The sequence below is a fragment of the Psammomys obesus genome, unplaced genomic scaffold, assembly GCF_907164565.1.
Source record: "Psammomys obesus unplaced genomic scaffold, mPsaObe1.curated_primary_1811, whole genome shotgun sequence".
NCBI lineage: Eukaryota > Metazoa > Chordata > Mammalia > Rodentia > Muridae > Psammomys > Psammomys obesus.
In genome coordinates, this window is record NW_026590435.1 from 365,966 (window position 1) to 381,555 (window position 15,590).

General features: G+C 42.4%; 1 protein-coding gene across 2 annotated transcripts in view; it reads left to right on the forward strand.

Annotated features, from left to right (window-relative positions):
* The first annotated feature begins 1,217 nt into the window (after positions 1–1,217).
* LOC129676858 (binder of sperm protein homolog 2-like) overlaps positions 1,218–15,590 on the forward strand; it is a 79,639-nt gene continuing 65,266 nt past the window's right edge. For both annotated transcript variants that reach the window (XM_055607387.1, XM_055607388.1), the window contains exon 1: positions 1,218–1,378. In XM_055607387.1, the coding sequence (XP_055463362.1) occupies positions 1,228–1,378 (151 nt within the window). In that variant the 5' untranslated portion in view covers positions 1,218–1,227. The remainder of the gene's footprint in view (positions 1,379–15,590) is intronic.

Consider the following 15,590-nt stretch of genomic DNA (forward strand, 5'->3'; position numbering starts at 1 on the left):
TATTCCAACCAAGTACCATGCATGGAGATAACCTAGAACCCCTGCACAGATGTAGCCCATGGCAGTTTAGTGTCCAAGTGGGTTACATAGTAATGGGAAAAGGGACTGCCTCTGACACAATCTGATTGGCCTGCTCTTTGATCACCTCCCCCTGAGGGTGGAGCAGCCTTACCAGACCACAGAAGATGACAGTGCAACCACTCCTGATGAGATCTGATAGACTAAGATCAGAAGGAAGGAGAGGAGGACCTCCCCTATTAATGGACTTGGGGAGGGGCATTCGTGAAGAAGGGGGAGGGGAGGTGGGATTAGGAGGGGAGGAGGGAGGGGTTTATGGGGGGATACAAAGTGAATAAAGTGTAATTAATAACAATAAAAAAAGAAGTGACAAAGTAAACTCATCCAAGTGTTGCGCCAGCCAAATTTGAAAACAGCAGTAGGGGATATTTCTTAAAAATGCAATCAACTTGGATAATCTCTAGACTGGACGAAGAGCCACACGATTGTGCTTTTGCAGTAGAGCAACTTAACACCTGCTTCAGCTACCAGAGCCTTGAGGAAAAAAAAAAAAAAAAAAAAACAGTGAAAGTCAGGTGGACGGGGCTCCCAGGAGACAGACTGGCCCACTTCAGGAGAATCCCAGGCATCCTGTTCCTAGGTGGAACCCAAATCCCTCGGGCACTCAGAGGAAAGCCCAAGCTGACCGCCCCCAGCCCAGACAGCCCAGAAACCATAGGCGCCTCTGAAGATTGTGCAAGTCTTTTCCTCCCCTGCCAGCTCAGTGGCATATTTATAAAATTCCCATCTGCACAACATAAACAGGAAACGTGCAGCAAACAGCCTCGGTGGTGCAAATTCCAAGCTTCCAGCCCAGGGCGGAGAATCTCATCCTTTGCTGCCATTGCCAAGCAGGGAGTAGAAAAGAGCAAACTTTCTAAATGACCCTGTGCCCCTCCATGCCCTTCTCCCCCCACTGCAAAAGGGAAAGAGAAGGCGGAAGGAAAGACCCCAACCCAGGAAAATAGAGAATAGAGGACGACTTTGAAGTAGAGGCACAGTCTCGAAGAGTGCGATCCTTGGTGACCAGGCTGCAGCGCTTCCCCCACTTCCGAGTTGCCTGGGCGTGCCAGGAACCCTAAGGCCCAGCCCTCTCCGGTGGGGCGGGGGAGGCACTGCGCAGGTGCGGTGCGCGCCTTGGTTGATAAGCATGGCTGAAGCATCCTTGCTATGGCTACATCTGCCACTGGGAAAACGCTGAGCTTTCGGGGCCGGTTGGGCGGCTGTGGCGAAGGCAGCGACGGGAACCCGCTTCCCGGGCGCGGTGGCGGCCGGCCGTCTGACTACTTCATCGTTGTAGGCTATGACCCCAAGAAGCTAGGTAAGGACTTGGGGCGGGCGTCGCCCCGGGCTCCGCCTCCGCCCCCGGGCTCCGCCTCCGCCACCCGGGTTTCTCCGGTGTTCTGATAGCGGTCCAATGGGCTAAGCGGGGCGGGGCATCGCAGCTTGTAGGCGGGGAGGCGGGAGGGTTGGGTCCCAGGGTGGAGGAGCGGGTCCAAGGCTATCTGCCATCCCGGCGCGGCCGAGCCTGGCTGGCTGTGGGCGTGTGTGAGGGACCCGCAGGACGGCGGTCGCGGGGTGAGGCCGCGGCGTTGCAGCCGGGGGCTGGCGGGCTGGGCGGGTCATGAGAGCCTGCCTGCGTTACCCGGGACCGCGCCCTCGTGCCGCTGGGGTTGGGAGGGCGGGAGCACACTGTGTGGAGTTCCTAGCGATACACTTGTGCCCTGAATCCAGAGTAAGAGACACTGGGGCCAGTCCTCCCGGAAAGGAAGTGCAGAGAGTCCGGTGCTGCCTCCTTCCTGCCCTTGGGCGGATGGGGTGGAGGAGCTTGGACATCCTGGTCAAAGGAACGTACTTGGAAAGACCACAGGAGCCTTGCACATTTCTAGGAACATTGTTTCAGGACGTATGTGCCGGCATTCCAGAATGAAATGACTCTTCTTTAGTAAAGACAGCCAGTCAACCACTACAGGTGCTCTCTCTCACTTAGCTTTCACGTGTTTTGATTGTTTTCTTTATTCGTCAGAGAATTCTTCATAAGGAACAGATACATTGCTGTTTATACTTTGATAGACTTGCACAACCAGGAGTATACAGGGTTCACACAGGCGTATTTTCCTACCTGTATCTCTGCGTTGCTATGTATAGATAAGCGGGATGTAATAACAAGGTTACGTAGATCTGGGAAAGCTCTTTTATTTCAGGGTAGTTCCAGTTTTATACTTGCAAGGAATTTTAGCTACCAGCCCTGCAGCCCCTTGTCTCAGGAGGTGATTAGGTTGTGTTTTGCTGATTGTTACTTGTTGGTAGCACTAGAGTACCACTGTTCTACTCATCTCCTTTTATTATTTATTCATCCCTAATAATTTGTTTTAAGAGAAGGAATCCTTCACATTTTTTCTCACTACCACCTAATTGAAGTCACTTAAGAGAACCAGCTTGCAGGTTGGTGAGAATGGTCAACAGATAAAGGCTCTTGCTGAGCAAGCCTGAAGACCTCAGTTTGATAATCTGAATACATGAAAAGGTGGAAGGCAAGAAGTGATCACACAGCATTGTCTTCTGACCTTCTGGCCTTCCTATATGTCTTCTGACCTTCCTAGTTTGCATGCTTCACCCGAATCATGAACACACATACAATAAAAAAAAAAAAAAAAAAAAAAAGACGACATTGGTCTGTATTTAGAGAATCTTCTTTCTGCTCCAACATGTCATGTCATTTCACTTTTCAGTCTCTTACAGACATAGTCTTACCCAGACTGCCAGTGTGGAGAATCAGTTTTGTTTTTAATCTTGTTCAGTTTTTAGTTACATTGTTCTTCCCTTACAACAATTTTATTTAGTTTGGATATTTGAGACAAATTCTCTCTACAGAGCCCTGGCTATCCTGGGATTCCCTATGTAGACCAGGCTGGCCTTGAACCTATAGAGATCCACCTTCCTCTGCCTCCCAAATGCTGAGATTAAGGACCATGCCCAGCTTCCCCCACAACAATTTTGAAACAATAAAAAACTTGAAAAAAGTTCCAAGTATGGTACACAGTTAATTGCTGTTTTAATTTGAACATTTTGAGAGGAAGATGCTGAGCTTATGCCATGTCACTTGGACTGGTTTAGTGTCAGTTTTATGAAAACAAGAACTTTGTCCTATGTAATGACAATGCAGTTATCAAAATAGGAAATTCATGCTGACACAGTATTCTGTTTAATTTGGGTTTTGTTGACTATGTTATTACATAAATGTCGAAAGAAGTTGGTACGTTTAAGCATTGTATTGTTTCTTTATCTCTTTATTCTCTTTTAATATAGAAGAGTTCCCTCATCTTTTTTATGATCTTGTCACTTTTGATGACTACAGGCCAGTTATATTTTTCTTATTTATTTATTTATTTATATCCCCCACACAACCCCACTCCCTCCTCTCCTCCCAATCCCACCCTCCCACCCACTTTCCCTATAGCACCCCCCCAAACCTACCCTGGCACATCAAGTTATATCAGGATTAAGTACCTCCTCTTTCACTGAAGCAAGACAAGGCAGCTCTGCTAGGGAAATGGGATCCAGAGGGGGGTAACAGAGTCCTAGTCGGAGACAGCCACTGCTCTAGTTCTTAGGGGACCCACTTGAGGACAAGCAGCCCTTATGTGTAGCAGGAGCTAGGACTAGTCTAGGCATGTTCTTTTCTTGGTGGTTTTGTCTCTATGAGGCCCCATGGTCCCAGGTTAGCTGGCTATGTAGGTCTTGTGGTGTCCTATCCCTCCAGCTCTCTCAATCCTTCTAATTCTTTCACAAGACTCCCTGGCTTCTGCCTAATTGTTTGGCTGTGGATCTCTGCATCTGCTTTCATTATCTGCTAGATGAAGCCTCTCAGATGACAGTTATGCTAGTCTCCTGTCTACAAGCATAGCAGAGTATGGATGTGTCCACTTCAGTCTCAATAATGCTGCTAGGAGTCTCAGCCAGGTTTACCACACTCAGCCCCCTCATCTTCCCAGGTGCTTCCAGAATTCCAGGTCTTCATCTTGTCTCAAAGATGCTCCAATACCAATTTCCCTTCTCTCCTAGCCCTCTTACCCCATCCCTACTTTCCCCACACCTGATCCCCCTCCTGTTCCTCTTTTCACCCCCTCTCTCACCCACTTCCTCTCTCCCTCCACTTTGTATGTCTGTAATATCTATTTTATTTCTCCTTCTTAGTGGGATTCAAGTATCCTCTCTTGATCCCTCCGTGTTACTTCGTTTATTTGGGTCTGTGGGTTGTACCATGCTAATACTGTACTATATGGCTAAGATCCCAGGTTAGTTATTTTTGTAGATTGTCTCTCAGCTCTCTGTGCTTTCATGGATCGATACATACACTTGGGCAAGGGTATCAGAGCAGGAGCACCCACTATGTCTTATCATGTGGTACATACTTTCACTTTGATTACTTGTTATCAGTGTCTTCCAGGCTTTTCTACTATAGAGTTAATACCCAGCATCACCATGGATACCTTGACACTCTGTGTCTTGGTCCCCATCAGAATGTTAATGCACTTGCCATACACTTACATTAATATGGCTTCATGATTTATGTGCCTTCTGTAGTGGACTGTACTGTTACTGTTTGTTTTAGTCTGTTGGGGCTACTGTTACAAATGATTTATAAACACAGGGTTTACTTTTCACAGTCGTAAACTCTGGAAAGTTAAAATATGAGGTCTAGTTGGGGGCATGCTTATCTACAGTCCTGTTCTCACTTTGACCTCAGTGGCCTAAAGGGCCATATGATTTTATAGGATCTCTTTAATAAGGTTATGAACCTATTTATAAGGATTTCACCTCAAGACCTGAGTATCTCCCAAATATTTCATGCAGTTCTGTTACTTTGGGTCTTAGGACTTCAACATAGTAATTTTGGGAGGATGTAGATATTCAGACCTTTTGGTTGTTTAAATTGTTTTGTCATTTGACCAATGAGAGTTCATAATCTGGCTTCTGTGCCTTTTTTTCTTTTTCTTTTTTTTAAGAATTTTTATTATGTATACAATGTTCTGTCTGTCTGTATACCTGCAGGCCAGAAGAGGGTAGCAGATCTCATTGCAGATGGTTGTGAGGCACCATGTGGTTGCTGCAAATTGAACTCAGGACCTTTGGAATAGCAGCCAGTGCTCTTAACCTCTGAGCCATCTTTCTAGGCCCTTCTGTTTCTTTTTGACATGTCCCATTTCCATCATCCTTTGAGCATCATTACTTTTTTCTTTTTCCTTTTTTTATTCATATTTTTATTAGTTACAGTTTTTCACTTTGTTTCCCACCTGTAGCTCCCTCCTTTCTGAATCCCACCCTTCCTCCCTCCTCTCCACCCATGCCCCTCCCCAAGTCCACTGATAGGGAAGGTCTTTGTCCCCTTCCTTCTGATCCTAGTCTATCAGGTTTCATCAGGAGTTGCTGCATTGTCTTCCTCTATGGCCTGGTAAGGCTGCTCCCTCTCAGGGGAAGGTGATCAAACAGCAGGCCAATCAGTTCATGTCAGAGACAGTCCTTGTTCCCATTACTATGGAACCCACTTGGACACTGAACTGCAATGGGCTAAATCTGTGCAAGGGTAGTAGGTTATCTCCATGAATGGTCCTTGGTTGGAGTATCAGTCTCAGAAAAGACCCCTGTGCCCAAAATTTTTGGTTTTGTTACTCTCCTTGTGGAGCTCCTGTCCTCTCCAGGTCATACCCACTTCTTTCATAAGATTCCCTGTGCTCTGCCCAAAGTTTGGCTATAAGTCTTAGCATCTGCTCTGATACCCTGCAGGGTAGAATCTTTCAGATTCCCTCTGTGGTAGGCTCCTGTCCTGTTCCCTGGTTTCTTCCTCTTCTGATGTCCATCCTCTTTGCCTTTCTGAATGAGGATTGAGCATCTTACCTAGATTCTTCCTTCTTGATTAGTTTCTTTAGGTGTACAGGTTTTAGTATGTTTATCCTATATTATATGTCTAATATCAACTTATGAGTGAGTATATACCCTGGGTGTCTTTCTGATTCTGGGATACCTCATTCAGAATGATCTTTTCCAGTTCCCATCATTTGCCTGCAAATTTCATTATTTCCTTGTTTTTAATTGCTCAGTAATATTCCATTGTGTAAGTGTACCACAATTTCTGTATCCATTCCTCAACTGAGGGGCATCTGGGTTGTTTCCTGCTTCTGACTATTACAAATAAAGCTGCTACAAGCATGATTGAGCAAATGTCCTTGTTGTATACTTGAACATCTTTTGGATATATGCCTAGGAGTACCTGGATCTTGATGTAGCTCTGCTTTTTGATCTAAGGTATTTCTGGCATACATATATACACATTTCTTCTCCTTGTGGAGAGCCTCTGACATGGGGCTGCTTACACAATAAGCGGCCCTATAATCAACTGTTCCTCTAGGGATCCTTGCTTTCTCCCAGTGGAGGCTAGTTTCTTGTTGCTAGCATCTTTATTGCTATTGGTTTACAAGTATTCCTAGGTTCTCTTCATGATTGGAGCTAGAGGATATATTTATTCATATTTTCACATATGTCTATTTTTCTGTCTCTGTACATTGAAAACTGTGAACAATTTCAGTACTTCTGACTTTAGTCCAGCAATCTAGCATTTGCCTTTTTCATGTTGTAATGATCTTCTCAAACAGTGAGAAATCAGGCTTTGCGTGCGCACACACACACATGCACAAATACCCACACAGATATCTTGATTATTTTTTTGCTTTTGTTTATAACGACTCTTTTTCTCTCCCTACTGAGGCTGTTTCTTCATTTCATATCCTCCTACCTTATCTCCAGCCCTGTTGGATCTAAAAACACATGTTAGGATGCCAACACACAGGGTCTCCCCAACTTACTTGTGCTCTGATGTGCTTGTGCTTATAATGGTTTCTGTGGACACACTTCTCGTTCTGCTCATGCTCTGACCTCGCACTTAGGTATCTTCGCTCTCACTCCCTTTGCATCTTAATGCTCTAGGCCAGTTTGTTCCTTCAGCTTTGACCCACAGTCTCTGATACAATGTGTTTGGCTTTGGCCATTCTCTGACCACATGGACTCTTCCATTTCCCAAAGTTTGCTTGAGATTTTGCAAGTCCCACCTTTATCCTGTGGCTTCTATGACTACTCTTCTCCCACACTGAACAAAGGGAAGATTTCTTTCTTTCCTTTTGCTTTTTAAACAAAACTCAGAATGTTGAGTAAATTATAATTTGAAGTATAAAATATGTACTTTTACTTTTATATTTTTGTGCAATTTATATTTTACTCAAACATAATTTTTGTGCAAAAAATTAGGCAAACAGTTCAGTGGTTTTAAGCAATTATATCCACTAGTATAATCACTCTTCCACAATCAACATTTTCTTCCTGAACAGCCTTACCAGGCCATTGAGGAGGACAATGCAACCAGTCCTGGTGAGACCTGATAAGCTAGGGTCAGATGGAAGGGGAGAGGACCTCAGCTATCAGTAGACTTGGAGAGAGGCTTGTGAGGAAAAGAGGGAGGGAGGATGGGTGTCCATAACTGTGTGGGTTTATTTCTGGGTCCTCTGTTCGGTTCCATTGATCCACCATTCTGTTTCTATGCCAGTACCATGCAGTTTTTAAAACTGTTGCTCTATAGTACAACTTAAGATCAAGGATGGAGATACATCCAGAAGATCTTTTATTGTAGAGGATTGTTTTAGCAATTCTCGGTTGCTTGTTATTCCATATGAAGTTGAGAATTTTTCTTTCCAGGTCTGTAAAGAATTGTGTTGGTAATTTGATGGGAATTGCATTGAATCTGTAGATTGCTTTTGGTAAGATGGCCATTTTTACTATGTTAATCCTGCCAAGCCATGAGCATGGGAGATCTTTCCATCTTCTCATATCTTCTTCTAATTCTTTCTTCAGAGACTTGAAATTTTTTTCATACAAGTCTTTGACTTTCTTGGTTAGGGTTACTCCAAGGTACCTTATGTCATTTGTGGCTATTATGAAGGGTGTTGTTTCCCTAATTTCTTTCTCAGCCCTTTTGTCTTTTGTATACAGGAGGGCTACTGATTTTTTAGAGTTAATTTTGTATCTGTCCACTTTGCTGAAGGTGTTTATCAGCTGTAGGAGTTCCCTGGTAGAGTTTTTGGGGTCACTCACATATACTATCATATCATCTGCAAATAGTGGTAATTTGACTTCTTCCTTTCCAATTTGTATCCCCTTGATCTCCTTCAACTGTCTTATTGCTCTAGCAAGGACTTCCAGAACTATGTTGAAGAGATATGGAGAGAGTGGGCAGCCTTGTCTTGTCCCTGATTTCAGTGGGATTGCTTTAAGTTTCTCTCCGTTCAGTTCGATGTTGGCTATAAGCTTGCTGTATATCGCCTTTACTATGTTTAGATATGTGCCTTGAATCCCTGATCTCTCCAATACTTTAAACATGAATGGATGTTGTATTTTGTCGAATGCCTTTTCAGCATCTAGTGAGATTATCATGTGGTTTTTTTCTTTCAGTTTGTTAATATGGTAGATCACATTGATGGATTTCCGTATATTGAACCACCCCTGCATACCTGGGATGAAGCCTCCTTGGTCATGGTGGATGATATCTTTGATGTGTTCTTGTATTCAGTTTGCGAGTATTTTGTTGAGTATTTTTGCATCAATTTTCATAAGGGAGATTGGCCTGAAATTCTCTTTCTTTGTTGAGTCTTTGTGAGGTTTAGGTACCAAGGTAACTGTGGCTTCATAGAATGAGTTTGGTAATATTCCTTCTGTTTCTTTTACTTTCCCCTTTCTTTTCCTTTCCTTTCCTTTTCCTTTTTCTTCTCCTTTCCTTTCCTTTTTCCTATCCTTTCCTTTCCCTTCCCTTTCCCTTCCCTTCCCTTTTCCCATTTCTTCTTCCCCTTCCCCATTTTTCCCTCTCCCTTCCCCCTTCTTCCCTCTACCCCTTCCCCCTTCTTTCTCTCCTTCCCACTACTTCCCTCTTCCTCCTTCTTCACCCTTCCCCCATCAATTTTCAGAGAAAAAATGAACCAGCAAGCAAACAACCCACATGTCCAAGATCAGAGATACAGGACCCTGAGGGAAATTAGTTTTGTCAGCATTATAAGGATCACAAGACCATTCAGGTGGTAAATAGCTAGGAGATAGAATGTATGATATAGCTACACTGGTAGCCCTAGACCAAGACTTTCAGAAAAAAAAAAACTCAAATAAATAAATAAATTAGAGATGCAGAACTGAGTTTTAAGTGGGTTAATATCTATTCTCTGTAGCATTACAAGTCCTTACAGTAACAAAATTTGGTCTGTGTCTAGTGAAGGAAATAATTGTGAAGATAAAACAGCAGATTTAGCTTCAATCTGAAGTCAATCAGATTGTCAAATCTGAAAGTCAATCCTGAAGAGACACAGGATTGCCTACAATCCATGTATTTTCCAAAAGTTAGCAGAGAATAAAGACCCCAGCATCATCCCTCATCACATAGTGTCCCCTCAGCAGTATGTGTGCAAAAAAAAAAAAAATTCTATTTTTCCTTCAGGAATAATTTTTACTTATTGGCAAGAAGTAGCTTATAATTTACAATTCATTCTAGAATTACCATGAACCAGCACTAGTCATTCTGTTTCAGCCACCAGGGTACTACAATTTCATCCTTGAGCCCAGACACTCAGCTAAGATCTATTACTACTTATAGAATTTATAAGTAGTAATTATAGTATTATAGTAATAATAGTATTTATAGAAAGTTAATATTTGAAATTCTAAGGCATCAGCAGTGTAGAAGGAGTCATCAGAGAAAAACAAATGGCAAAGGTATCTATTCTGTTATTTAGTTCCCTCAGAACTCAGACTACTGTGAAACAAACAACACTAGCTGTCAAATAACTCTCTTGCATTTCAATTCTCCATGTCTGTACACCTCTCTCTCTCTCTCTCTCTCTCTCTCTCTCTCTCTCTCATTCTCTCTCTCAGCCAAACAGTCCCAGGTCCCAGGAATTATCTGCTTTCCTTCTCTTTTCTCTGATCTTAAGGAATCAATACCCCGGGGAACCCTAGACCCCGCCAGCCTGTTATATCAATAAGAATGTGAACGTACATTTAGTGAGTACATGAGTAACTGCTCAGTTCAAAGTCACAACCTAGGAAATTTCAGCTCCAAGACCACAGTAGGAGACCACCTTGTCATTCTGTACATTCCCCTTAATCCCACATCACTTTGAATCTTCCCTACTTAGGAAGCTGTCCAATTAAATAAACATTAAAGTTTCATTTCCTACCTGACATTGTCACAGAGGTAAACAGGAGTAAAGGTGTGGTATCTGGATAAAGGGATGAGATAAAGGCTTGTTGGGTTTCACAAGAAAAAGTCACCTGTGTACAGTATCAGAGATACTGGACACAGAGGAAAGGTTGTTTACTCATCTCCATGGAAACCTCAAGATTCTCTCAGGTGCTTATTGGCTGAGAGGGAGAATGATGTCATGAAACAGTGAAAGCCAGTAAGAGTTTCAGGTACCAGTTATTAAAAGGCCCAAGTGGACAGCCTGCTTGAAAGAAAGGCTGAGCAGCCCTACATGCCTCAATCTGGGCAGCTGAAAGCACACAACTAAGAGATGACAGTTCCTGTGTTCAAGACTCTTACCTCAGGAAAAATGTCACATATTTCTTTCAAGTAGTCCTTTAGAAAGTCACCTGTCCTTGACATGTGAGTTTCACATTATTGTAGATTCCAATATTATTTGTTAAATGCACAGATATGTCCTCAGTCAGTGAATTACTTACTGGGAAAATGCTCCCTGACCAAGGCAACTCTTTGAGCAAAAAGTGTTTAATTGAGACTTTTCTTATATTTTTACAGAGACCATCCATGATGTCACATCAGCAAGCAGTCATCTTGTTGTCCTTCAACAGGACTGAGAGCTTTTCATACTGAACCACAAGTGGTAGGCAGAGAGAGGGAGACAGAGAGAGAAAGAGCTAGAGAGACATATTCAGAACTAGAAAGATTGAGACTGACAGAAACAAAGATAGAAAGTGACAGAGACAGAGAGACAGAGTCTCCATTCTTTCTCCTCACTTTCATTGGAATATCAAACTCAAAGCACAACTTCCTATAATAGAACTCCAATAGGAATTACATTATCTAACAAGGCCATACCTCCTAACCCTTTCCAGACATTTCCTTACTGGGGACTCCACGTGTAAATAGATGAACTTCAGGGGGACATTTCATTCAAATCACCCGGAAGTGGAAGAAGATGGAGGGACTTCTAGGCTAAAAGAAAATAGTTATCCTGACATTTTGTCATTCCATACGATGACTAAAGTCCCAGGAACTTCCAAGTCCTAAAGAACAGGACTGACAATCTCCTTTGGGGAAAATGTGGAATATTTCCATAAGGGAGTGTTATTCAGCTAAGAAAATGACATCCTGACATTTTCAGGCAAATGGATGGAATCAGGAAAAATCATCCTGGGTGAAGTAACTAAAATGCAGAAAGACAAATATGGTATTTATTCATTTATTAGGAGGTCTCCAAATGGTGAGGGATAAAGTTCCAATAGGCCATCTATTTGACCAAACAAGTCTTCCACTAGGGGGATTGGGTGGCAGTTATTTGAGTTGTTGTGTGAGGGCATCCTACGGAAATTTTCAATCAATGCAGACTGTTGTTATTAAAATAGGCTGCTCTCTGCCCTCAACTAATAGATCAGTGCCATGTTCTTGGATCCACAGAGATGCTTCCTTCTGCATCAAATGGGATTGCATACAGACACTGTCCGATATGCAGAGAGAGACCTTAAAACATTCAGCACTAAACAGGATTTCCCTATGAAATCCTCCCTCCCCTCAGAGCTCTGGGAGGTCTGCAGGAGAGGAGGCAGAAAGAATGTCTTAAGTAACCCTAACCGTAGACCTAACCCTAATCCTAACACTTGCGCTATCCCTAACTATAGCCCACACCTTAACCCTTAACACTAGCCCTAACACTAACCCTAACCCTAGCCCACAACCTAACCACTACCCTAACCTTAGTCCTAACCCTAACTGTAACCTTAACCCTACCACTACCCCTAACCCTAACCTTAAACCTAACCCTAGCCCTAGACCTAACCTTAAACCTAACCCTACCCCTAACCCTAGCCCACACCTTGACCCTAACCCTAATCCTAAACCTAACCTTAGCCATAACCCTAACCCTAACCTTAACCCTAACCCTAACCATAGCCCTAGCTATGGCTATAATCCTAACCCTAGCCCACACCTTAACCCTAACCCTAATCTGATCGTAACCCTAATCCTAATACTAACACATAGAAGTGTTCCTGAACTAAGTAGATACCAAAAGACAAAACTTTTATCAGGGAAAGTAGCAAGAAACCCATAAACATGTTTCCAAAGTAAGAACTAAAAAGCAAAGAACAGCATTGTGAACTAAATACAGAAGAACACTTAGCTGTGTTTCAGAACTAAGTTGAGAAGAAAACAGAAAAGTAATATCTAGCATAGTAAAGAACAGCGTATAAATATGTTATCAAGGTGAGAACAGGAACACAAAGAACAGCATTGTGAATCAAGTACAGAAAAAGACATTGTAGTGTTTCTGAACTAAGTTGAGAAGAAAACAGAAAAGTGGTATCTAGCAAAGTACACAAGAGTGCATAGACATGTATCCAAGGTAAGAACAGAAACACTAAGAAGGGCGTTGTGAACTAAGTACAGAAAAACATAGCAGTTTTTTTTTAAGTAAGTTGAGAAGAAAACAGAAAAGTGATATCTAGCATAGTAGAAAAGAGCGCAAAAAAAGTATTTTCAAGATTAGAACAGAAACGCAAAGAACACCGTGGTGAACTAAGAACAGAAACTCACATAGCAGTGTTTCTAAACTAAGTTGAGAGGAAAACAGAAAAGTGATATCTAGCAAAGCACATAAGAGTGCATAAACATGTTTCCAAGATAAGAACAGAAATGCAAAGAACAGCATTGTGAACTAAGTACAGAGAAGCCCATAGCAGTGTTTCTGAACTAAGTTAAGAAGAAAGCAGAAAATTGATAGCTAGAAAAGTACAAAAGTGGGCTTTAATGTGTTTCAAAGAACAGAAATGCAAACAACAGCATTGTCAACTAAGTACGAAAGAACACATAGCAGGTTTCTGGATTAAATCTAATGCTAACCCTAACCCTAACCAGAACCATAACCCTGACCCTAACCCTACCACAACCCTAAACCTAACCCTAATGCTAAAACTAACACTACCACAACCCTAAGCTTAACCCTAACCATAGCACAACCCTAACCCTAACACTAACCCTAGCAAAATCCTAACCTAAATCTAATCCTAAGAATATCATGACCCTAACCCTAACCTGAACCTGAACCCTATCCCTAACCCTAACCCAAGCAAAACCCTAACCCTAACCATAGTACAAACCTAAACCTAACCCGAACCCTAACCCTAGCACAACCCAAACCCTAACTCTAATCCCTTACCCTAACCCTAGCACAACACTAACCCTAAACTTAACCCTAACCCTAGCATAACCCTAACCCTAACCCTAAACCTGCCCTAGCACACTAACCCTAACCATAACACTAACCCTAGCACAAACCTAACCCTAACCATAGCACAACCCAAAGCCAACTCTTAAGCCTAAACCTAACCCTAGCACAACCCTAACCCTAACCCTAACCCTAACCCTAACCCTAACCCTAACCTTGGTACATCCCTAACCATAAACCTATCCCTGACACTAACCCTAGTACAACCCAAAACCTAACCCTAACCCTAGCACAACCCTAGGCCTACACCTAATCTTAACCCTAAACCTAGCACACCAAACCCTAACCCTAACCCTAACCTTAACACTAACCCTAACCCTAGCACAACCCTAAGCCTATTCCTAAGACTAAACATAACCCTAGCACAACCCTAACCCTAACCCTACCTCTGATCCTACCACAAACCTAAGCCTACTCCTAAGCCTAACCCTAACCCTAGCACAACCCTAACCCTAACCCTAACCATAGCACAACCTTAATCCTAAACCTAACCCCAGTACAAACCTAACCTGAACCCAAACCCTAGCACAACCGTAACCCTAACCCTAACACTAACCCTAACCCTAACCCAAGCACAACCCTAACCCTAACCCTAACACAAACCTAACCCTGACCCTAACACTAGCACGAAGCTAACTCTTACCCTAACCCTAGCACAACCCAAAGCCAACTCCTAAGCCTAAACCTAACCCTAGCACAACCCTAACCCTAACCTTAATGCTAACCTTGGTACATCCCTAACCATAAACCTATCCCTGACACTAACACTAGCACAACCCTAACCTTAACACAAACCTAGCACAACCCTAACCTAACCCTAACCTTATCTCTACCACAACCCTAAACCTAACCCTAACACTAACACTAACACTAATACTAACACACAGCATTGTTTCTGAACTAAGATGAGTAGAATACACAACAGTGGTAACAGGCATTACAGAGAAAAGCACATAAATGGAGTTCCAAGTTAAGAGAGAAATGCAAGGAACAGCTTTGTGAAATAAGTACAGAAAACCACATAGCAGTGTTTCTGATATAAGTTGAGAAGAAAACAGAAAAGTGATAATTAACAAAGTACAGAAGAGCGCATAAACAGATTTTCAAGGTAAGAACAGAAACCCAAAGAACAGCATTGCGAACTAAGTACAAAAAAAAACATAGCAGTGTTTGTGAAGTAAGTTGAGGAGAAAACAGAAAAGTGATAATAGTGTAATAGAGAAAAGCACAAAAAGGTGTTTTCAAGGTAAGAACAGAAACACAAAGAACTGGATTGTGAACTAAGTACAGGAAAACATGTAGTAGTATTTCGGAACTGAGTTCAGAATAAAACAGAAAAGTGCTATCTAGTAAAGGACAGAAGAGCATATAAATGTGATTCCAAGACAAGAAGAGAAATGCAAAGAAAAGTGTTGTGAACTAAGTACAGAAAACCACATACTAGTGTTTCTGAACTGAGTTAAGAAGAAAAGTAAAAAGTGATATCTAGAAAAGTACACAAGTGTGCATTAAAGGGTTTCCAAAGTAAGAACAGAAATGCAAACAACAGCATTGTAAACTAAGTACAAAAGAACACATATCAGCGATTCCGGATTAAATCTAACACTAGCCCTAAGCCTAGCACATATATAAACCTAACCCTGACTCTAACCCTAACCGTAAACCTAGCACAACCCTAAACCTAACCCTTACCGAAGCCGAAACCTAACCCTAACCCTAACTAAAGCACAACCCTAACACTAACCCTAACATTAGCACAAACCTAAACCTAACACTAACCCTAGCACAACCCTAACCTTGGTACAACCCTAACATTAATCCTAAACCTAGCAAAACCCTAACCCTAAACCTAACCCTAGTACAAACCTATCCATAACCTAAACCCTAGCACAAACATAAACCTAACCCTAACACTAACCCTAACTGTAACCCAAGCACAACCCTAACCCTAACACAGACCTAACCATAACATTAACCCTA